The sequence below is a fragment of the Cyprinodon tularosa genome, unplaced genomic scaffold (genome assembly GCF_016077235.1).
Source record: "Cyprinodon tularosa strain WSP-4 unplaced genomic scaffold, ASM1607723v1 ctg421, whole genome shotgun sequence".
Taxonomy (NCBI): domain Eukaryota; kingdom Metazoa; phylum Chordata; class Actinopteri; order Cyprinodontiformes; family Cyprinodontidae; genus Cyprinodon; species Cyprinodon tularosa.
This window is the reverse complement of record NW_024039143.1, coordinates 373716-398141: the sequence shown is the minus strand read 5'-3', so window position 1 is coordinate 398141 and position 24426 is coordinate 373716. Positions and strand designations below refer to the sequence as shown.

Genomic DNA, 24426 nt, shown 5'->3' with positions numbered 1-24426 from the left:
GAATCTCAGCCACAGTGGTACCGGATTTTACCACATATTCCGAATCATTCACGTTTTTTCTGCCGTTTCTTTTTGTTTGTCGGCAGAATAATTTCCCCCTCGAGCAGCTAAGTGAATTGACGGCTACCTCCTCCATCTTTCCCCTGAGGTAGCGGCTGATACCCACACCTGGATGCTCATGGGAGCGGAGGAAGAATAGATTCTATCCACACATTTACAAAAACCCAGGGTCACATATTGAATCTCATGCATTAAAGACATTATTTTCGCGCTTCACCTGCTCCCTCCTCTAGACTAACTCTTTCAAAGTTCTTTATCTTAAGACATCCAACTATTCCTCAGTCCCACCCTGACAGATGTTATCAATTCAGGATGCGGTCAGGGAATCTATTAAGGTCTCCGACAGCAGATTAAATGACAGAAAGCTGAGATGAGGGTATTAAAAAGACACAGAGGATACGGATGATAAAGATGATCGTTTCCCTTTACTGGGAGCCATTTATTGCTCTACAGAACTTCACTCTATTATTTTTATTCATCTCCAAAAACAGAAACAGATGAGAGCAGAGAAGCACCGCTGAGCTAGAAACAGGACTTTTACTTAAGTATAAGTGAGAAATGCGAGATCACATTCAGGGCGATTTAGAGTAGGTGGATAAATGCATCTACAGCTGTGGGCCCATATTCATTCAATTTACTTTGGATAAAGGTATATCAGTTTCAATTTGTGCTCATGTGCAATCACCAGCCGCTCTGCCTGCACGCTTAGTTCCGCGGGATGTTAGGACGGGTGGCAGCCGCATGCCCGATTACACACTGAAGAGAGGAGAAGACGGTGGCGAGATGATTGTTTCTCTAAATGTTACGCACTTCTGAGGAAGAGCTGGTCAGAGGGTAAATATAGGTGAGTGTGAACACAGCACAGTCTGCACTTAACCTCTGATTTCAGGCCTGAGCGGCAGGAAGATACTTCCTCTACAGAAGAAAAGTGAAGGTGTAAAAATACACACTCACACTGACACACCGCCTGCATCCAAATCGACAGGCTCAGAATTTTTCTTGCACGACAACCGCTTCTTTGAATGTTTTGTTCATTATTTTATAGACATTAATGTTTAATTATAGTATGTTATGTTGTTACCGGTCTTACCATGATCTTTAAAGGAAAAGTCCGCTCATATTCAAAATACAAACTTTTGAAAGTTCTTTAAATATGAAATCATTACGTACTTTTCAATAAATAAGTGTTTTTAATTAAGAGTAATTTTCATCTGAATGTGCTTTACTGGCTAACGTTAGCCCCGGCCACTGCAGACGGGCTAACGTTTACACTAAATTCATAAAATCACCATAAATGTATTAGTACTCGTACTCGTCGTACTCGTCGTCTCCCGCTTATCCGGAACCGGGTCGCGGGGGCAGCAGACTAAGCAGAGACTCCCAGACTTCCCTCTCCACAGACACCTCCTCCAGCTCTGTTGGGGGAAGCCCTAGGCGCTCCCAGGCCAGCCGACAGACATAGTCTCTCCAGCGTGTCCTGGGTCGTCCCCTGGGCCTCCTCCCGGTGGGACGTGCCTGGAACACCTCCCGAGGGAGGCGTCCAGGGGGCATCCGAAGAAGATGTCCGAGCCACCTCAACTGACTCCTCTTGATGTGGAGGAGAACCGGCTCTACACTGAGCCTCTCCCAATTGACCGAGCTCCTCACCCTATCTCTAAGGGAGAGCCCAGCCACCCTGCGGAGGAAGCTCATTTCAGCCGCTTCTTTCGGTCATGATCCAGATTTCATGACCATAGGTGAGGGTAGGAACGTAGACCGACCGGTAAATTGAGAGCTTTGCCTTTTCGCTCAGCTCTCTCTTCACCACGACAGACCGGTGCAGCGTCCGCATTATTGCAGCAGCCGCACCGATCCGTCTATCGATCTCCCGCTCCATTCTTCCGTCACTCGTGAACAGGACCCCAAGATACTTTAACTCCTCCACTTGAGGGCAGGGACTCTCCTCCAACCTGAAGGGGACAAGCCACCTTTTTCCGGTCGAGAACCATGGCCTCGGATTTGGAGGAGCTGATTCTCATCCCGGCCGCTTCACACTCGGCTGCGAACTGCCCCATCGCACGATGTAGGTCTTGGCAGGAGGGAGCCAGCAGAACTACATCATCTGCAAAAAGCAGGGACGAGATCCGCTGTTCCTGAGTATCTCAGAGCTCTGGATGTTGTCGGGCTGTCATGGTTGACACGTCTCTTCAACATCGCGTGGAGGTCAGGGACAGTCCCCCTGGATTGGCAGACTGGGGTGGTGGTTCCCCTCCACAAGAAGGGGGACCGGAGGGTGTGTTCCAACTATCGGGGAATCACACTTCTCAGCCTCCCCGGAAAGGTCTATGCCAGGGTGCTGGAGAGGAGAGTCCGGCTGATTGTCGAACCTCGGCTGCAGGAGGAGCAGTGTGGTTTTCGTCCTGGCCGTGGAACGGTGGACCTGCTCTACACCCTCTGCAGGGTGCTTGAGGGTTCATGGGAGTTTGCCCAACCAGTCCACATGTGTTTTGTGGACTTGGAGAAGGCATTCGACCGTGTCCCTCGTGCTGCCCTGTGGGGGGTGCTCCAGGAGTATGGAGTCGGGGGCCCTTTATTAGGGGCCATCCGTTCTCTGTACAAGCGGAGCAGGAGTCTGGTCCGCATTGCCGGCATTAAGTCGGACCTGTTCCCAGTGCATGTTGGACTCCGACAGGACTGCCCTCTGTCACCGGTCCTGTTCATAACTTTTATGGACAGGATTTCTAGGCGCAGCCAAGGACCGGAGGGGGTCTGGTTTGGGGAACATGTATTAGTTTTAGATATAAATAACGATCCATTGGTTATTTCTTGCTGACCAGGCTTCTCCTTTAAAGACATTTATCAGACAGTAGATGGCTACTCATTTGAAGTATGCTATATAGGTGATGTTGAAGTTCTAAACACTGCTAGGACAGCGAAAGTCATAAAAGTCCCCTTTTTTGCTCCTTAAGCATGCGCCCCCCAAAATGTCTGTGCACGGCACTGGTGGTTAATATTAGGTTAGTTAGTTGAATCATTTTCTTTTTCAAAGATGGATAAAAGATATGCATATTTATTTATTGAATTATTCACATAACTTTATTGTAATGTCACATATTTTAGTTATGTTGGTCTATTACCTACAATGGAGTATTAGGGCCAGGCTATACATTTTTTTTCCTTTCTCTATTTCGAGAATTAAGTCCTAAAATTACTAGAAACAAGTTGTATTTTACAAGAAGCCCTTTCTTCCCTAAAATGAGGAATGTGGAGCATCGTGTGAAGTTATACTTTAGCATCAGTTTGACAAATCAGGAAATCTTTTAGCAGCAGCATCAAACTGGGCAGGATGTCAAAGTGGACTCTGGTTGCTGATTGGTGGAGCTGGTCGGCCGTCATCTGCTGGGCGGAGCTCCAAGCTTTCTTTCTGAAACAGGTTGTTGTATGATGACTTCATTCATGTAATATCACAACTATATTCTTGTTATATTACGACTTTATTCTTGTAATGTAACGACTTTAGTCTCGTAACGTCATAACTTCATTCTCATAATATTATGACTTCATTTTTGTAAAACTATGACTTCATTTTCGTAATACTATGACTTCATTTTCGTAATACTATGACTTCATTTTCGTAATACTATGACTTCATTCTCGTAATATTATGACTTCATTCTCGTAATACTATGACTTCATTCTCGTAATATTATGACTTCATTCTCGTAATATTATGACTTCATTTTCGTAATACTATGACTTCATTTTCGTAATATTATGACTTCATTCTCGTAATACTATGACTTCATTCTCGTAATACTATGACTTCATTCTCGTAATACTATGACTTCATTCTCGTAATACTATGACTTCATTCTCGTAATATTTTGAGTTTATGCTCATAATGTTACAAATTCATTATCAAAAAGGAAACAAAAATAAAATAAAAATCTCTATCCTGGCCCATAAAGCATTTCTTCCTCAGGCACAAATTATAAAGCTGAACTCTTACATATAAGCAGCTGCTGTTCATGATATGTCTGCAGATCCTCTCACATTCAACCAGAATAGCTCATTCAGGGAAAACAGGTTAAAAAAACAAATATTCCACACCGAACGTATTGGCTGTGGTCCAACCAGAGCCCGCTATCATTAGACAATGCTCTCTACCCATTTGGGTGTTATGAACCATGAAATTAAATCATTAAATTGAATTAAATACAACACACTATCACTGTACTGTTTAGAGCTGACAAATCCTTTATTTACTCCGCCATCACACTTCATCAAGCCATTTACTGAGAGAACTTTATATCGGCTGCTGTTTTTTTAATTCTTTTTATTTACACGTTATATATTTCTATAAATAAAACTCCAACCAGTAAACTAGAAAATGGAGATAATCGCTCCGGCAATCCTGCTCTGAAAATGGGTTCAGAGCAGAGGCTTCAGGAGTCACTCAGACAACAGATGAGCTCATCTTTGCAATCAATATGGCTGACACTAACAGCTTAACACTTTGAAAAGGCAATCTGCTGTGGCTAATGGCTTAGGTTAAGATTTCAGTCGTGTCTTTATGACTCTTAACTCAGGCTTAGCCCCTTATTGTAAAACAGCTGCAATACTCTCTTAACTCCCTTTTCAATTCGAGCCCCTTTTAATCTCCCCAAAAGTACGCAGCGCTGTGTTCACCCAATGAACGGGGAGGGAGGACGAGAGCGGGGGGCTGCCACGGATGAAAGCCACAAAAGATGACCCGCTCAGGCTCTCACGCAGAGGGATATCTTCATCTGAGGCAGAGCGTCCACCGAGCTGCTCTTTGGTCTGTCAGATCAATGGTCGGGAGGACCGGGGGGGTAAAAAGTCCCTTTTCTCATATCTATGTCCAATTAGCAGCAGCTATCAGTTTAGAGGACAGTTTAATAGCGGGCCTTCACTCAGTCTGGGTCAGTCGTTTGTCAAAGGCAGACTAAGCGCTCTTCTTAATTACATTGTTCATTCAAGGCCAAAGAACATGTTCCACACTCAGCGCCTCCCTGAAAGTAATACTTCAGCGTTATTATCTTGGAGTTTTTTAATATTAGGAAGAAGCTGAATCCCTAAAACTAAAATAATGACTTTGACTTTTACTGCAAGTCCAAACTTTTTTTTTTTTTTTCATTTGAACTTCTCTGGTTTCAAGTGAGGCGATTGAAATTTGAAAGAAAAACAGCAGGCTCAGCAGAGGATGTACTCCCTAAGGGAGACAATGATGGAGCACTTCTACTCCGCCATTACTGAGTCCAACCTCACCTTCTGCTTCACCATCAGAGAATCACTGGCTGTGCAGAGAGGCTGGATGGCGGCAATATTCATTCTCTTCTAAAACTGTACACCTCCAGGACTCGGAGGCAAGCTGGAAAAATGACACCTGAGCCCTTCCACCCTGGACACAAAGTGTTTCAGACCCTCCCCTCTGGCAGGAGGCTGCATATTGGGTGCATTTTGTTCCATTATTATTCCCTTAAGCAAATAACACATTTTTTAAACGAAATTAAAACCCCCCACATTTTTTAAATAAATAGTTTTAATATGGTGACCAAACGTCGTCGTTTTCCTGGACATATCCACTTTTTACTTTCTGTCTGGGACGTCCGCAGGGGGATTATGAACCAGAAAATGTCTGGTTTTCCCAGTTTTTTTTATTGGACCATAATCATATGCCAAATTCTGGAGGGGCTACCTTGTGGGTGGGTCTAACGAGACACCCACACACATGGAGCAGAGCAACCTAACCTGACTCCGCCAGATGGATTTGCTCCGCATATCCATCTGGAAACCTTCCGTAGAAGTAATTTTGGGAAGGGGCGAAAATACTGGTTAGCTGATTGGCCTATGTTGGTGATAGACGGGACAAATAAACCAATCAGATCAACGAGGCATATGACGTACTAACAGATCGACGACGAAGAGGAGCCAATTGATAGATCAAACTTTTGCCGGAACCAGTCGGGAGAAGAGCAAAAACATCTTTTCCTCTGAGAAAAGCCTCAAGAGCAGTGTTTTGCTCTTCTTTCAGTGAAGAAATACTCTGTAATTCCGATAAAACTTGCTCGATAGCCACGCTAACGCTAGTTTCATCGGCTGAAGCCGCCATGTTCTTTAGACTGAACTGTCGCGCTTCTCGTTGCGTCACACCTCAACCCGCCTCAAAGCCAACGCTGATTGGACGTTCGTTTGGTGAACGGCTCCAAATTTTCTTTAATGGAGAGTCTCCAAACTGATTAGCGAGTGAAACCTTGAAAGCTCGCGACATCAGGATGGTCTCACGAGGCTAGAGCAACCTAGCCTGACGTAGTCCTACTCAATTCTAGTCAGAATATGAGTCTGATGCTGCTCCATAGAGCTGTGATTATGGGGCGTATTTCGAACGAACCAGGAAAAAAAATGCCTCTGCACTCAATTGGATAGACCTACAACCAATAAGAGCAATGGAGTTGCCTTATTCTAGGCGTGCAGTTGCACGCCTAGAATAAGAAGATGAGCCTTGATCGCGTTTCTCTGTTCCTCTTTTAAAATTAATTTGCTGTCGATATCTTCTAGAACAGACCTAATAGCAGAATCTACTCACCTCAACTGTCCAGCGGCAGCCATTGTTGTTGTCACCCAAGCGCGCTTTGGTGACGTGGTTGATTACGTTACTGTTGATCATCTGTCCATCATCGTATAAAGCCCGCCCTGACAATTTGATTGGCCCGCCAGATATTGTGCGAGCATACTCGCACAATATATTTCATACAGAAGAGGATTAGGGCCACTGAAAGAAATAAAAGTTTACTGATTTTTTTTTTTATTTTATTTCAGTATAGTATGGCAAAAAAGTCAGAATTCTGACTTTAATCTCAGAATTCTGACTTTTTTCTCAGAATTCTGAGATTAAAGTCAGAATCCTGAGAAAAAAGTCAGAATTCTGAGATTAAAGTCAGAATTCTGAGATTAAAGTCAGAATTCTGACTTTTTTTCTCAGAATTCTGACTTTGTTTATTGTCAGAATTCAGTCAGAATTCTGAGAAAGTCAGAATTCTGACTTTTTTCTCATGTTAAACTGAAATAAAATTTGAAAATCAGTTTTCTTTTTTTTTTTTGTGGCCCTAATCCTCTTTCGTAATTTCATTTACGATTTTTTGTGAATTTATATTAACGAGACATTTTCTACTTTCAAAAAGGATGGAACAAAATCCACTCCACATCTGTGGTCGATCAGAACCAAGCTAGCCTCATAAATACGACCCCCACGACCCTTTTCTGTTAAAATAAGATAAAATAAAACATTTTTACTATATTTTTTTTTGTTGCTATTGTATATTTGTAATAAAAGCGATGATATTCTTCCTTGTTAAAAAGTAGCGATATTTTTTATCTCTTCTCATAATATTCGTATATTTGTTTATTACATTATATAGTTGCAAATTCATTTGTTTCAGCTGTATGTTTGTCTATGTTGATACCTCATAACCAAAGCGAAAGAAAAACCACTTGGCAATAAACCTTTTTTATTATCTTGATTCTGACATCATTACCTTGCCAGCAGGCACCAACTGTGAGCTGCACATCGATCTGCGATGGGTGGATCGGCCAGTCGTCCGTTACCAGGTAGGGATCGTAAGTGACTCCGTCCACGTAGAGCGTAACCACGGGGAACTCAACGTTGATGACGTAGTAATGCCACTCCTTGTCACATATCTGAAAGAAAGCAGCACATGGAAAGGGTGTGTCAATGTCAATATCCCGAGAAAAAAATCAGACACGTTTAAGGAAGCTAACACGTTCAGGGGTTGACGTTAAGGATTTTTACCACTTGCACTTTCACATTTCATTTGCCCAGAAACCATTTTTACTTGCCCAGTATAATGTTGGATAAATATACTTCCTAATATTCATTTCTGTATATATATCAATGAAACATGTTTGTTTTTGTTAAAAATCTAAAAAAAACTTGACAGGTTAAAAACTTAAGATAAATCATAAGACAGAGATCAATGTCACCAATGAATAACTTTTATTTTAGAGTCACGGTCTGTTTATAGAAGATAATACTATTAATATAATGTGACTTTTCTATAGAATCATTATACATAGTTATTTTATTCAGGGTTTCCACAGTCTGACATCATTTCAGAATTCCCTGACTTTTAACTGACTCAGGATTAGTTTTCCCTGACAAAATAAATGCAGCAACAAGACAATAATAATAACATAACAGGTCACCAATCTAACATGTTTAGCTCTATAACATGTAAATGCACCTCTCCAATGTCTGAGAGAAAAACATTTAATGAACATTGTTTAATGTATGACCTGCATCACTGTACAGAAGACTGCCATATGATAGCGCTTTCTAACTCGTTTGTCCTTTTTCGTAACTACATCAAAATTACTGCTAGGTGGACAAAAATCACGCCATCTGGCGGAAAATCACCCGGCTTTTTCAAATCACGCGAGAATGTGTACAAAACAACAAAAATGGCGCCGGCAACGCTTGTGGGTCGTTTTCAGCGAATGTCGGTGATTTTAAAGTGAGTGATAAATAATTGCCCGGCGGGTAAATGCAATGAAATTTGTACCTTCCCGAAAATTAAAACTACTTGCCCCAGGCGATCGGGCGATGGTTAACATGGAGCCCTGACGTTATCACAAAACAGACTTATATTGGAAGTGCTGTGGGAAAAAGTATTCAACTATTCACTCCAGTTAAATAAACAGAGAACGATGGATTTCACTCAGTCTGTGTTTTATTACATCTTTGCAAAGAGAACAGGACATCATACAGCTCTTATTTTGGGTAATAATCCCCGTTCTGATAAGGGTGTAAATAATGATCGTTTTGTATCGATGCATCGATCCAACAGCCGACGATCCGATGCATCGATACGTCCGCAAGAGAATCGATTCATGTTTTTTTTTTTTTTTCCTCCGGTCTATTTTAATCCATTTGCTCCTGGGCGTAATTCTCCCTCCCGTGCTGCGGTGGCGCTAAACCTATTTTGCCCTCCTACCTCGCTTCCTGGTTATACTCTTACAGCAGTGTGTCGCAGTGAGCTTGACAGACATTTTTTAATTATGCTCAATATTGAAGCGTGGTCTGCGCTACACGCTGCGGTGAGGAAGTGGGGGCGAGTTTAGTCCGACGACGGAGGGACATGAGGGCCAAAAAGAGTGGAGATCCAGGTGGAAAAAGGGTCCCAGCGTTCTCACGCATCTCGCTCTTCTAGCGGGTCAAACTTCAAGAGTTTTTTTCCGCAGTTTCGGTCATAAAAACAAAACAAGCCGGATTCCTGTCTGCGGTCAGCTACAATTTGGGAGAGGTGCAGCGGAGCGTCTGTGGAGGAGGAGGGGGGGGGATTGTCTGGACTCGAGGTATTGCATTGCACTCATTGCACTGATATTGTGCAGTATTTTTGAAGTATTTTTTGATGCAACTTTTCTACTTCTGTTATCTGCTGTTGTTTCTAAAAAAAACGCATAACAATATTACAGCTTTCATTGATTTATTTCAAACTTGAAACTTTGTTTAGCCTGTAAGGTCTAAAAAAAAAAAAAAATAATAATAATAATAATTACCAATTATTCGAATCGAATCGTATCGTGGTGTATTCTTGAGTATCGAAAATAATCGAATCATTGGGTCAGGAAATCGATACTGAGTCGAATCGCCATTATGGATGTGATTTACACCCCTAGTTCTGATCTGGCTTGCCTTTGTTTTCCTTACCTGAAGTAATCAAAACCAATCACAGACACTTTAGTTAAATAGTAACATGTTATGAATAAAATTTGAGAAAGAAACTGGCTTATTATGACTTGCCTGCAAACACCCCTCACTCAGACATTTTGTGGCATTTCAGGTGAAACAGACTGAGTCAAAATATTTTTCAGTGAGTAAATAGCATAAATAAATATATGAAATAAGAAATGAATAGAAATCTGAATGTTCTGACCACAGAAGACAACCTTTCATTTAGTTGTTTTTTTTAGACATTTTGACATCTATTGAGAAGTCTTTAGCCCTTTCCCAATGTTTTAACCAGCAAACAATCAGCTTTTAGTGGCAGTAGGTACGGCCTCGCTGACCGGGTCGTTTGTAGAGTCGTTTGACGTTGGTCGACGTGGCTTAAAATCACCGGCTTGGCTCCAGTCGTCATAGAGTGGGAACGCCAGACCTAGTCGACCAACTTGTTTGCGTTGTACCCCTGAGAGCCACGTACGTATCCTACGACATTGCACCTGTTGCGTCTGACCCAAGCATTTACAATTCAGTCATGGAACTCATTCCAAAGAAATTAAATAAGACCTCTCGTCATGATTCAAAAGGCTATTCTCATAGTCCAATAAAAGACTCCATCAATCCAGAACAACAAGGGGTGGGTATTTGTTTTGCACCTGACTTGTAATGTGCTTAGGAGGATGGATCTCCATGCATCTTAACTGTATCAGCAGTCCAACAATAGATTGCTCTGATGTGATCCACCGGTACTGATAAAATCAGCTGAAATAAGCTTGTTAATGTAAGTTTGTCAAACCCGGGTAAACCCGCTAACAATCTGCGTTTGACTTATTTACGATTTGGGGAAAAAAAACCCAGGACCCTCCGTTGTCAAGCTGCATAGCCTCAGTTCTCCAGTGTTGATGATGTCATCAGTGCCTCAGAAATTAGGAAAGTAAACCATGGAGAGCAACATGGAAGCGAGCCAGGGCATATTCAGTGTGCTTTATTGTTTGGCTCTTTTTTTTTTTTCTGAATCTCTCTCACCAGAGCTGCGCCTTGATGCTTATCTTGTCTTGTTAGATCAGACTAGTGACGTCTTGGTCCAATGTTGAAGTTGAAAATTTGCCTCACATCACAAGCATCAAGACAGGCCTGTACTTTATTGAATGTTGTGCTCTGTGCAACATTATTTAATCAAGCCTTTTCTAATATTTCTAAACATATAAATGAATCTGATTAGCTTTGAAAGAAATAAAAATGTAACCTTATTGATCTCACAATGGAGAAATTAACTCTGCATTTAACCCATCCTCTTGGACTTTCAGTATTTGGTCAGTAAACCTTCATGGTTTAAAAAATATCTAGAAATAAGTCAAAATTTCTTAAATTAAGTGTATTTAGCTAACCTGATGGATTTGCTCCGCATATCCATCTGGAAACCTTCTGTTGAAGTAATTTTGGGAAGGGGCGAAAATACTGGTCAGCTGATTGGCCTATGTTGGTGATAGACGGGCCAAATAAACCAATCAGATCAACGAAGCATAAGACGTACTAACAGAGCGACGACGAAGAGGAGCCAATTGATAGATCAAACTCTTGCGGAAACCAGTCGGGAGAAGAGCAAAAACATCTTTTCCTCTAAGAAAAGCCTCCAGAGCAGTGTTTTGCTCTTCTTTCAGTGAAGAAATACTCTGTAATTCCGATAAAACTTGCTCGATAGCCACGCTAACGCTAGTTTCATCGGCTACTGAACTGTCGCGCTTAGGGTGGCCATTTCTATAGCACCAAAAAGGAGGACATTGTGCGGCATATCAATAAATTACTAAGGTGTACATAAGAATCGGGTAAAGTCACATTTATAGCACAATTCTTAGTAGTTTAAAGAGGATGCTTGTGTAGCTGAATAGAACAAAATATTAAAGAAATGTAAAAAAGAATTGGTTCCCAGCATTTTTATTTATTTAATACATTGTGGTGTTTAAAAAGTGACCATTCAGTCATGTCTCCCTCCGCGGCGGAGGGAGACATGGCTGTTGTTGGGCTCGCTGTCTGAATGACGGCGCGCACTGATACGAACAGAGAGAAAATAGGACCAATTGATAACGACGTGTGACTTTTTCCACTACAATGTTTTTGGGATGCGAAAATATCGCTCTTTTGAACACATAATGTTTTGGGAAGAGAAACGTTTTATTTCGCTGGCTCTAAAAACCTGCCGGACTACTTTTGGCTTGACCAAAACTGGACGATAACTCTGCTCACAGGACGCTGCCAGGGGTAAGTCAGTGTGATTGCATGCCGCTGGTGATGGGGATGCCATACAGATTCATGTCAAAAATACCGAACTATCCCTTTAATAGCCGGTAAAAGCAATGATTTCCCAATGAGTATTTTACCTCTTAAAATAAGATAACTAGATAATATGCACTTGAAATAAGACAATGTCATTGTTTTTTTTTTATTTTAAATATAAATTGTCTTGTTCCATTTGCAAAGTTCCAGAAAAAAACAAAATTAAGAAAAAATGACTTAGTGAATCCTACAAGCTCAACCTTTCACATTGCCTCGTTGTGTTTTATCAGCAGCTGCTGGACCAAACTGCCTGTCAGATTCTCCTTCCTCCTCTCATCAGGTCGTGCTTCTTCTCTCTCAGCTCCTCTGCTGTAACCTGGGGCACCATTTGAGCACCCAGCCTTGGGTAACCTCCATGTTTAATGAGGAGTGCGCCGCAATCTGCTTATTAACACCATGCTAGCAGATGGGAGTTCTAATCAATTTAGTTCTTTTTCCTAGTTATGGAGAAGTAAGGTACAACATCTGGCCTGTTGATGATGACGCTGCACAGCTGGTTTATATGCAGGCGGTGTGTCGATCTACTGAGCGCAGTCCAGGGGGGATAATCCTGTTAAGGGTTGATGTTCTGCAGGTTTGATCAATACTAATGGGATCAAATTTAATTAGCTATTTAGGATGTTAGGACTAATGCAATTTCTTATGTCTGATCAGGATATTGTGTTTTTGTTTTGTTTTTTTTACTCTTTAGGATAAAAGAGAGAATTTCTTTGAAATATTGGAAATTAATTTTGTTCAAGAAATAACACATTTGAAATGCATGAAAAAAAAAATGCAATCAGAAATGAAATTTTGAGAAATGTTCAAAATCAAACAGGATTTTAGAGTGACTTTGCTGTTTTTCTAAGATTTTGCTTTGATTTTTTGTTTTTCAAATAATTTTTTAATTATTAATTCTGTCAAGTTTTATCTTTTTTTATGTCAGATTTTATATTAATTTTAATTTCCTTTATGTTTTACACATTGAGTGTAATGAATTGCATTTTTTGTTCCATAAACCATATGCTCCTTACGTCTGTGGGACGGGCTTTCCTCTGGTGTGAGAAGCCAAAACATTTCTATTGGTCTGCTGGAGGTGTATATATATATATATATATATATATATATATATATATATATATATCACCGGCCACTTTATAGGTACCCCATGCTAGTAACGGGTTGGACCCCCTTTTGCCTTCAGAACTGCCTCAATTCTTGGTGGCATAGATTCAACAAGGTGCTGGAAGCATTCCTCAGGGAGTTTGGTCCATATTGACATGATGGCATCACACAGTTGCTGCAGATTTGTCGGCTGCACATCCATGATGCGAATCTCCCGTTCCACCACATCCCAAAGATGCTCTATTGGATTGAGATCTGGTGACTGTGGAGGCCATTTGAGTACAGTGAACTCATTGTCATGTTCAAGAAACCAGTCTGAGATGATTCCAGCTTTATGACATGGCGCATTATCCTGCTGAAAGTAGCCATCAGAAGTTGGGTACATTGTGGTCATAAAGGGATGGACATGGTCAGCAACAATACTCAGGTAGGCTGTGGCGTTGCAACGATGCTCAATTGGTACCAAGGGGCCCAAAGAGTGCCAAGAAAATATTCCCCACACCATGACACCACCACCACCAGCCTGAACCGTTGATACGAGGCAGGATGGATCCATGCTTTCATGTTGTAGACTCCAAATTCTGACCCTACCATCCGAATGTCGCAGCAGAAATCGAGACTCATCAGACCAGGCAACGTTTTTCCAATCTTCTATTGTCCAATTTCCATGAGCTTGTGCAAATTGTAGCCTCAGTTTCCTGTTCTTAGCTGAAAGGAGTGGCACCCGGTGTGGTCTTCTGCTGCTGTAGCCCATCTGCCTCAAAGTTCGACGTATGTGCGTTCAAAGATGCTCTTCTGCCCACCTTGGTTGTAACGGGTGGTTATTTGAGTCACTGTTGCCCTTCTATCAGCTCCAACCAGTCTGGCCATTCTCCTCTGACCTCTGGCATCAACAAGGCATTTCCGCCCACAGAACTGCCGCTCACTGGATGTTTTTTCTTTTTCGGACCATTCTCTGTAAACCCTAGAGATGGCTGTGCGTGAAAATCCCAGTAGATCAGCAGTTTCTGAAATACTCAGACCTTCTGGCACCAACAATCATGCCACGTTCAAAGTCACTCAAATCACCTTTCTTCCCCATACTGATGCTCGCTTTGAACTGCAGGAGATTGTCTTGACCATGTCTACATGCCTAAATGCACTGAGTTGCCGCCATGTGATTGGCTGCTTAGAAATTAGGTGTTAACGAGCAGTTGGACAGGTGTACCTAATAAAGTGGCCGGTGAGTGTATCTGAAATCAAATAAAAAAAATGTCTAAAATATCTAAATACTAAATCTATTTAGAAAAAATACTAATACATTAATATATATAAAAAATATATACGAAAATAACATTTGAGAGAACAAAACTTAATTTTATTAAACAAATATTAAAAGTTTCATTTCTGTATATTTTCTTCAAAACGTTTTTTGTTAGTAGCAATATGGGACAAACTTCACTCATTTTTAGGAAAACGTGAAATGTTTGCAAAGCCTGACATTTATTTTTTATGTCTCATGATGATATTGTTGTTTTTCTTTTGGGTTTACCAAATATTGAGCACTTACTGGATGCAGCTAATGCTTTTTAATCAGAAATCACTCCGTAGGAAAGAACTTCGAGCCTCCCTTTTTTTTAAATCTGGGAAATCCTACCATCCAGCTGATATCTGTAATGCACCAATATAGACAGCCGTTCACAAACACTAATTCCTTTCGCGCTTTTTGCTGCTCAGCATTTCAAAGAGATCTCAGGCCCCATCGGGGATGCAGGGCCCTAGCGGGTGACTTCCTCTTGAAGGCTTCAAAGGGGAAATGGAGCAGCAATATTGCCCAAGAGTCTGTTGCCTGAGCAGGCTTTTGATGACAGTTTGGAGAGCTCTCTTTGGACCAGAAGGAGGAGGAGAATAACACGGCTGCATGTGTCAACAGAAAGCAGAGGACTGAAGAGCAGAATAGAACTGAAAATCTAGGAAGCTCTAAGAAAAAAAATCTCAGTATCTCTGAATGATAAATGTTCTGTTCAGAAAAGGTGTGTTGCTGAAAAATGTTTCTATGATTTTTAGATCATTTCAAATCAACTTTTGCATTGAGATATAAAAGGCTGAGGCAGATTGACATTTGTTATCTGCAGAGATATGAGCAATGCCTAAATACACAGAAATATTTAATCATCATTAGAAACACACAGAAGGAATTGACTGAAAAAAGATTACTTTTGGACTTAAGAGTCTCAGAAGAGAACATTGATTAACTCTAGATATTAAAATATGTTAAAGACTGAAATAAACGAGTCAGTCTACAAAGAAATTTGCCTTCCAACTTTGCAATCCATTTCTACGGAGGATTGGAATAAATACTCTCCTCATGATTGTTAATAACATTAATTATAATCTATAATTCATTTCAATTGAGGTTGTTTCTATAGGCCAATTCACATCATGTCATCTCAAAGCACTTTCCAGTTCACCAGATCATCCAGTCAAATTGATCCACAGTTTTCTATCTAAGGAAAACGTGCAGATTGCGTGGACTCATTGACTTGCAGGCAATTCCCCAAACTAAGCATGCTTGTAGCGACAGTGGAGAGGAAAAACCGGAAGAAACCTCCAGCAGAAACAGGCTCAGTGTCAGCGGCCATCTGCTGAGGCTGACTGGGGTTCAAGGAGATGGAAGCAGAGATACAAAAAGCAACCGTAAACGAATAGATATTTGGAAATATAACATTTTAAAATAACTAAAAAAATAAGAATATTAGTATTATTCACATGTTGAAGATCAAATGTTAATCAAGAAAGCAGCAACTCCTATCTGACATCACATCAGTTCAACGGATTAATTAAGCAACTGACTCCAACTCCACGCTTTCTTAGCCGGTGTCCTGCGGCTCCTGTGAGGCGCGACATGCTATTCTCAGCTAATGGCTATGTCGTAGCCACCATAATGAATCTGCTGGTGAAGATTCTCAGTCATCCAGCTCATAGTACTTCCAAAAAAAGCTAAAAGAAAACAATCCACTGGACTTTGTTTCCAAGTTTGAAGACGTTTCTCTTCCCATTCAGGAAGCTTTTTCAATTGAAAATGTCAGAAATAGCGTTGAGTTTGAGGCTTTAAAACATGCAATTTAAACTGGAAGAAGGGCTCCACCCCTTTGGAATGGGCAGTCATTGGGTTTTTTGTTAGCTTGCAAAACCTGATAGCTATCTTTGTCTCTGAAAGAGGGGTCGTTGGCTTGGCTGAACAGGGATGTGTCCAAAACAAGACCCTTAAATAGAGACTAGGTCATCCTAAAGACCAAACCCCCAGACCAAATATGAGTGGAATGGTGTCTGCAGTTCAGTGCAGTGAGGAATGCTTTGATCTTTATATTGGAGAAACTAAACAACCTCTCCAAAGACGCATGGCCCAACACAGGAGAGCGCTCTCCTCTGGACAAGACTCTGTGGTACATCTAAACCTTATGGACAAAGGACATTCTTTTGAGGACCAGAATGTTCACATTTTGGACAAAGAAGACAGGTGATTTGAGAGAGGAGAGAAGAAAGCCATCTGTAGGCGACTATCAATCTGTGAAGCATTGTACAACAGGTATATTTGCAGACTTATTTTGCTTTAAACTTGCAGTCAACAGAAATATTGGCACCCTGCCTTAGTCTCTCTCTGAATCAAACAAACAAAAAAACAGCCCCAGAGCAGATCCAGGTGATATTCATTAGACAATCATTCAGCTCCAGACGCATGCCAACACCCACTTATAGCTCCACCCACACATGCCCATACGTACCTTTAACACATGCACCCTACCCTTAGAGACATGACAAAAATGCATCCTTGCCTCTAAACCATCTATGTTAAGAAAGAAAAACCTACCTTAAACAGAGGGGGTGGACTCAGATTTAAAAAAGCTACAATGCAGCGTTCGTCCGTTTCAATTTGCATGTTTCTAAGCCAAAACAAGACTTTGTTGGGCTACTGTATAAAACCTGGAATTCAACGCTATTTCTGACATTTTTAATTGAAAAAGCTTCCTGGATGGGACGAGAAATGACTTCAAACTTGTAAACAACGTGTTTTTTTGGATCGACCATAAGTAGGGATGCAGGATATTGAGATTTTGGCCGATATTTTAAAACTCATGTAGCCGATAACCGATATCGATACCGATGTTAAAGCTGGACAAAAATAAGGAGTCATTGAAAATAGCAGGTTTGTTATTCATTTCTGACACTTTAAAAAATAATATACTCAAATATATTTTCATATGCTGATATCAAATTGATTATTAAAAACGCGGTATCAATCTATTTAATTTTAAGATCTCGTGAAATTTCATCGTTCTGTTACAAACTCTCGTGATATTTTGCAAATTCTAGTGAGATTTTGTTAGTAAAATAGATCGATACCGCGTCAATATATCAACATATAAAAATATGGCAACATTTGGTGAATTTTCGGGGGATTTCGTAGCATAACAATGACATATAGCAATATTTCATTAGTAGAAGAGATTGATATGGTGTTTTTAAATGGCAATATATCAGCATATGAAGATATTGGGATATTTTAAAAGGAAGAAGCAGAAGTAGTATTTTTTTTTTTTAGACTTTAGAAACTCAGAAGCTGATCAAATATCGGGTTAAATATTGGTGGAGTGGCTGATGTCCGATATTCAGTTTTAAGGGGACCGATTAAATTGTGCATTCCTAACCATAAGGAGTCCGGAGAACAGTCTGTCTTCGATGGCCGCCTCAGACTGTATCTTGCTTACGACTCTGAAAGAGCTGAACGTAGTGACTGTCTTTTCCTGCATTTCAAACCAAGTTGAACGGAGTGTTTTGTGAACCACCAGACCGGGACATATTGCTTCGTCTGCTGTTTGGAGCCATTCTGCTGCTCTCTGAGCCGCTGCTACAAGCTATCCGCTGCCTTAAGTCGACCCACAGGCTAAGGCTCTTTTTCTTACAGACGTTTTGCGTAATGCTTTGCACTTTCAATCATCGCATTCTTTCCTTCTGAGCACAGCGGAGACCTTGGCCCTACCCCACCATGTAGCACTGCTAAAGAGGCACTATATAGGGGACAACTTAAGGAATATATCGAGTATTTATATTCACAAACAGAAGTTCATTCTGTATAAATGATACTAGGCCGGACTTTGGATCTATTCTTGTTTCTGTTTTTTGTGACTCTGCTTAAGAATGATTAACCTGACTCCGCCAGATGGATTTGCTCCGCATATCCATCTGGAAACCTTTCGTTGAAGTAATTTTGGGAAGGGGCGAAAATACAGGTTAGCTGATTGGCCTATGTTGGTGATAGACTGGCCAAATAAACCAATCAGATCAACGAAGCATATGACGTACTAACAGAGCGACGACCAAAAAACAACCACAAGCCAGGCTACTCTTGCCGAAACCAGTCGGGAGAAGAGCAAAAACATCTTTTCCTCTGAGAAAAGCCTCCAGAGCAGTGTTTTGCTCTTCTTTCAGTGAAGAAATACTCTGTAATTCCGATAAAACTTGCTCGATAGCCATGCTTACGCTAGTTTCATCGGCTGAAGCCGCCATGTTCTTTAGACTGAACTGTCCGCGCTTCTCGTTGCGTCACACCTCAACCCGCCTCAAAGCCAACGCTGATTGGACGTTCCTTTGGTGAACGGCTCCAAATTTTCTTTAACGGAGAGTCTCCAGACTGATCTGCGAGTGAAACCTTGAAAACTCGCGAGATCAGGATGGTCTCACGAGGCTAAAGAATGATCAGTGGATGACATTAATATTACAACATTAAAAGAAATTAATTCATCAGGTTACTGGTTGGAATATATTTTAATCTAATTATCCATTCGTTGACAACAAGTCATTGATTATCTGTTTACATCATATTTCTAACGTAGGATCCATGTTCATTAAAACATCCGGTTCCTTCCAGATTTCCACCATTTAGCCGTTGATTTAATTTAGAGTAGAGTAATAATGAGTGATATAAATGTAAATGTACTGCGATGTACTGAGCATGTAGAAGGAAGGTACCGCATTGCTGAAATAGATAAAATATGCAAACTCTTGTTACTGGAAGCTTCCAAAGGTTGCAGCTGAAAAAAAAAAACAAAACCTGAGCACAGCATCAGACGAGGAAACAATAAAGTAACATGTAAAGGTCGCAGTATGTGAGATTTCCTACCACAGTCTCACTGTGAGTCATAAAGGATGATTGATGGTTATAATGAGCGTTTAGGTTGTTTTTCTCACTTCAACAACACAATCGCTGCAATCAACGAACTAAAGGTAATTAAATTGTTCTTGACATAAGTATATTTACACTTGATTTGAGTAGGTAAATAAAAAGATCTTCCAATAGAATAAGATTTTTTTCACGTAAGATGAAAAAGAAATCTTCATTATGTTACTTCAAGTGCAGCATATATAATTAATTTATTTTAGGAGCAAAGCACTAATTTCATTAGCAGATCATTACACTTTTTAACTTATTTTTAGACCAGTTTTTGCTGTGTATCTTCATTTTACATTCAAAAGGTTTCTAATAGAGTCTCTTAGAAATAAATCATAACACCATGGTATTTAATTGAAACAGCGGGTTTATTTTTTTTTATCTCTTAATCTGATCATAAAACTATTACATAAGATTAATCCCATCATGAACATTTAGTTCAGGTTGAGTTTGTTCTGTTCTTAGCAGGAGATTTTTAGGCTGTACATGATAACCTTTGTTTATGATAAGATTAAAGTTACTGAAAGTATAACCTGCTGCTAAATAAAAAAAAACAGAGTAAAATAACAAAGGACATTCTTTTGAGGACCAGAATGTTCACCAGTGGCGGCCGGCCCATAGGGGGTGCTGGGGCACCGCCCTCCCTGATCAGAAGAGAGAAACGTAAAATCTATTTTTACAAATTAACTCATAAATGTCAGTTTTAATCTCTAGACTGTGTACCTATAAGCAAAACAAATTATATAAACTACATTTCCTTACCTACTGTCATTCATTTGTGGATTTCCACAGACAGACTCCTACCGTCTCTGTCTTGGGGCGCTGATCAGACTGACCCACATGTGCAGAGAATCTGCCAATCATGTACTATTGCTAGGTCAATTTAATAATTTAATGGCCAATCAGCGTCTCAGAATTTTATGGTCTTGGGGCGCTGAAAATATTGCCCTTTAACAGGCTTCTGCACCCAATGCGCAGTTGCAGACAATTAGAGGGACGATGGTGAACGTAACGAGCGAGATGCAACTTCCACCAAATTCGGTGAGATCCTTATTTATCTACCCGTTTGCCAGAAGAACATCCATGTTGTAGGATATGAAAATTTCATGTCATGCTTATTGTGACCAAAATCATCACTGTTACTGTTATTATATAGTAAATTAAATCATTACTGCTAAATTGTATTTATTGTCCAATTGTTTATTTGAATTCTTATTCTGGATTAGTTGGAGACATACACTAGGCTATATCAGCCCCACCAAAAATATTTTTCACCAGCCGCCACTGATGTTCACATTTTGGACAAAGAAGACGGGTGGTTTGAGAGGGGCGTGAAGGAAGCCATCTATGTCAAGAAAGAAAAACCAACCTTAAACAGAGGGAGTGGACTCAGGGTTCAGCTTTCAAAACCTACAAAGCAGCGATAGAGTTAATTCCTTCCCGCTGTCATCTCACCCCGTTATAGGGGAACATTACAGAGACCTCACCTTTTCCGCAGGCCAAAAATTCTTTTTAACGACCCCCCTCTCTGAGACATAGCCCAGTATGGGTTATTACAGGCTAACAAAGAAACCAAATGCCTCCCCATTCCTAAGGAGCGGACCCGTTCATCCACTTCATTTTGCATGTTTTCTAAGCGAAATCAAGGCTTTTTTTTTTTTGGTCCACTCAATAAAGCCTGGAACACAACGCTAATGCTGACATTTCGAATTGAAAAAGCTTCCTGGATGGGAAGAGAAACGTCTTCAAAGTTGGTAGGCTTTGAAGACATGGTAGATTAATAATAGTGGATTGTTTTTAAAATTTTTTTGGAAAGAGTAAAATACACCGCAAAAATCTAAATCTTGATAAGTTATTTTTTCTTAAAATAAGTGCATTGGTTCTTGAATTGAGGAGGTAAAAGAGACATCTTGCCAATGGAACAAGACAATTTAGATTTAAAATAGGAAAACACAATTACATCCTCTTATTTCAAGTGAATACTATCTAATTATCCTATTTTAAGAGTAAAAATACTGATTCCATTGGCAAACTATCTCATTTACCTACTCAAATCAAGGGTAAATACACTTAATTTAAGAAATTTTTACTTATTTCTAGATCGTTTTTCCAGTGTAACATATAAACCCAACATTAAGAGATTTTGGTGTTATTAATGATGTAAAATGCAAACATTACTGGTTTTCTAAGTTTCTATGCTGCAAAAACGGGTTCTGTCACTCATTTATCTGTGAATTTGACCTCATTGGCTGAGCCTTTGATGATGGGCGTGGCCAAATATGCTACACCATGACACAATTTGTTTTTTAAAAGCGATACTGTGTTGAGCTGATGTTTGAAGATATTGTTGGACAGCTGAATAATTAAGTAAGGAAAAGAATGATCTTTTTTATTTTTTCTGTAAAATGGTCTCAGCAGAAGAATTATATAGAAACCATAATGCGACATGCGCGGATGCAAGCTACCATTAAAATCTAGGGAGAAATTCTATAGCCATGTGGCCAGATTGAACCAAAGGGAAACCTCTTTCATTCTTTTTTATTTATAAGGTCTGTCAATGAGTCATGTTAGACCGAAGAGAAATATTGCATTTTATTGTTGTATTGTCTTTGTAGTCGTATAAAAAAATATCTAAGATCAAAGAAAGACATTTTTGGAATGTTATTTCACTGTATATTCATGGTACAGGAATTTACTCGCTTTTAATCAATTCAGAATTAGAACTTGAATAAAACTGATGCTAGTAAATCAGAAATGTAAGACCCACAAAGAAGAGAGGGACCAATCAGTTACAGTGTCTTTGTCACTTTTTTTTTTTTTTTACCATAATACATTTATTTCATATAATGCTTTAGTTACAGGGGCCATAACAGGGACCAGTTCTACAGGGCCTCTGGCCCCTGTTGGACCCCGTCTAGAACCGCCGGTGTGCACATGTACAATCTGTGTTTATACAGCATCAAAATATTTAGAAATGTGGAGACGATATAACACAAAAAATAAAAACCCAAAGAAAAATAAGTAAAACCTGTTTCTTTGCAGAATTTGACGGCTACACTGCAAAAACGATCCTGAAATAAATAAAGATTTCCCTAAATTAAGTGTATTTACCCTTAATATGAGCATGTTAATACAATGATCTGCCAATTACGGTGGCTGAGAAGTGCAAAACACATTTACAATTCAAAAACACATTAACAAATAAAAAACAAAATAACATTTGAAGAAACAAAATTATATTTTATGAAACAAATATTTTTTTGAAAAAAAAGTTAAAATTTTTAAAAACAAATTTACAATTTAGGAACAAATTCACATTTTAAATAAGTTAGATTTTAGGTGAGAGAAAGTCTCATTTTAGAGAAAAAAAATACATTATAGGGAAATAAATTTACTTCTAAAAAAAATTTGACTGTTCGGAAACACTTGTACAAGTGCAAAGACAAAACTGCAAGCGGCAAAACACAGTTACATAGCCAAAAACAAATGAACAAAAGGGAATGTCCCAGTGGCCGGATGTGACGTCACCATTACCCTGACTTGTAGTACAAACAGCTCAATCTGTAGTCCTCCTGCTTCACGTGAAAAGTCAGTGGCGATTTTAGATGGAAAGATTTGCACTGAAGCTGTTTTTTCTTAAGTTTACGCTAACCGAACCATGTTTTGCCCTTATTGTGGTCTCTGGAACTTTTACGGGACACGGACCAGGTGGCAGGACCAAGCAGCAGGCCCGAGCTCAATTCGTGGCAGTGGCTGCGTTGCAGCCGTTCCGGTGGTCCTGTCACCTGGTCCGTGTCCCGTAAAAGTTCCAGAGACTGTCCGCACGAAGAACAAAATGGTGTAAATTGGCTGAAATTTGCTTCACAATAATAAAATCGCCATTGACTTTTCACGTGAAGCAGGAGGACTACAGATTGAGCTGTTTGTACTACAAGTCAGGGTAATGGTGACGTCACATCCGGCCACTGGGACATTCCCTTTCCGTGTAGCCGTCTTTTGTTCATTTGCTTTTGGCTATGTAACTGTGTTTTGCCGCTTGCAGTTTTGTCTTTGCACTTGTACAAGTGTTTCCGAACTGTCAATTTTTTTTTAGATGTAAATTTGTTTCCCTATAATGTATTTTTTTCTCTAAAATGAAACTTTCTCTCACCTAAAATCTAACTTATTTAAAATGTGAATTTGTTTCCTAAAATATAAATTTGTTTGCTAAAATGTAAATGTGCTTTTAAATTTTTTTACTTTTTTTTAAAAAATACATTTGTTTCATAAAATATGATTTTGTTTCTTCAAATGTTATTTTGTTTTTTATTTGTTAATGTGTTTTTGAATTGTAAATGTGTTTTGCACTTCTCAGCCACCGTAGCCAATGGAATGAGCATTTTTACTCTTAAAATAAGATAATCGGATGAAATACACTTGAAATAAGACAATGTGACGGATTTTTCTTATTTTATATGTAGATTGTCTCACTTATCTCCTCAATTCAAGACAAAATCCACTTATTTTAAGAAGAAATTATTTATTTAGATTGCAATTTTTGAAGTGTGAAACTGGAGTCGGTACCATTAAGGAGGACTTCAAAAACCAAAAAGGTGGAGCTGAATTTTAGTGGAGAATTTCCGGCCTTGTGAAAACCAAGCGAGTGGTTGTCCGTTCCCCAAAGCCACCTCTTCCCCCGCGTCTCCGCTTGATGCAAATTGACAGACGGAAGAAATGAATCAAGAGAAGATCAAAATAACAGGACAAAAGGAAGAGGGAGGACTACAAACAAGCAGAAAGACAACGGATAGGAAGCGGTAGAGGTGGAGAACGAAGACAACACACATCAAAGGACCCTCCATCATCTCTCGGGGCACTTGTCGGGGCGAGACGAAAACAAGACTTCTTTAGCTTCCCTCCATCTTCCCTCCTTCTCCCTGCAGTTTATTTGCTCTCTCTTTCTTTGTTGCCAGTCTTTCCATTAGAACCTGACTGTTTCCAC

At 39.9% G+C, this 24426-nt stretch overlaps 1 protein-coding gene across 1 annotated transcript in view; it reads right to left on the bottom strand.

The window, feature by feature from the left end:
• LOC119792566 (calsyntenin-2-like) overlaps nucleotides 1-24426 on the bottom strand; it is a 366929-nt gene that overhangs the window by 58813 nt on the left and 283690 nt on the right. Inside the window, exon 9 of the mRNA XM_038299271.1 lies at nucleotides 7596-7758. Coding sequence (XP_038155199.1) covers nucleotides 7596-7758 — 163 coding nt within the window. The remainder of the gene's footprint in view (nucleotides 1-7595; nucleotides 7759-24426) is intronic.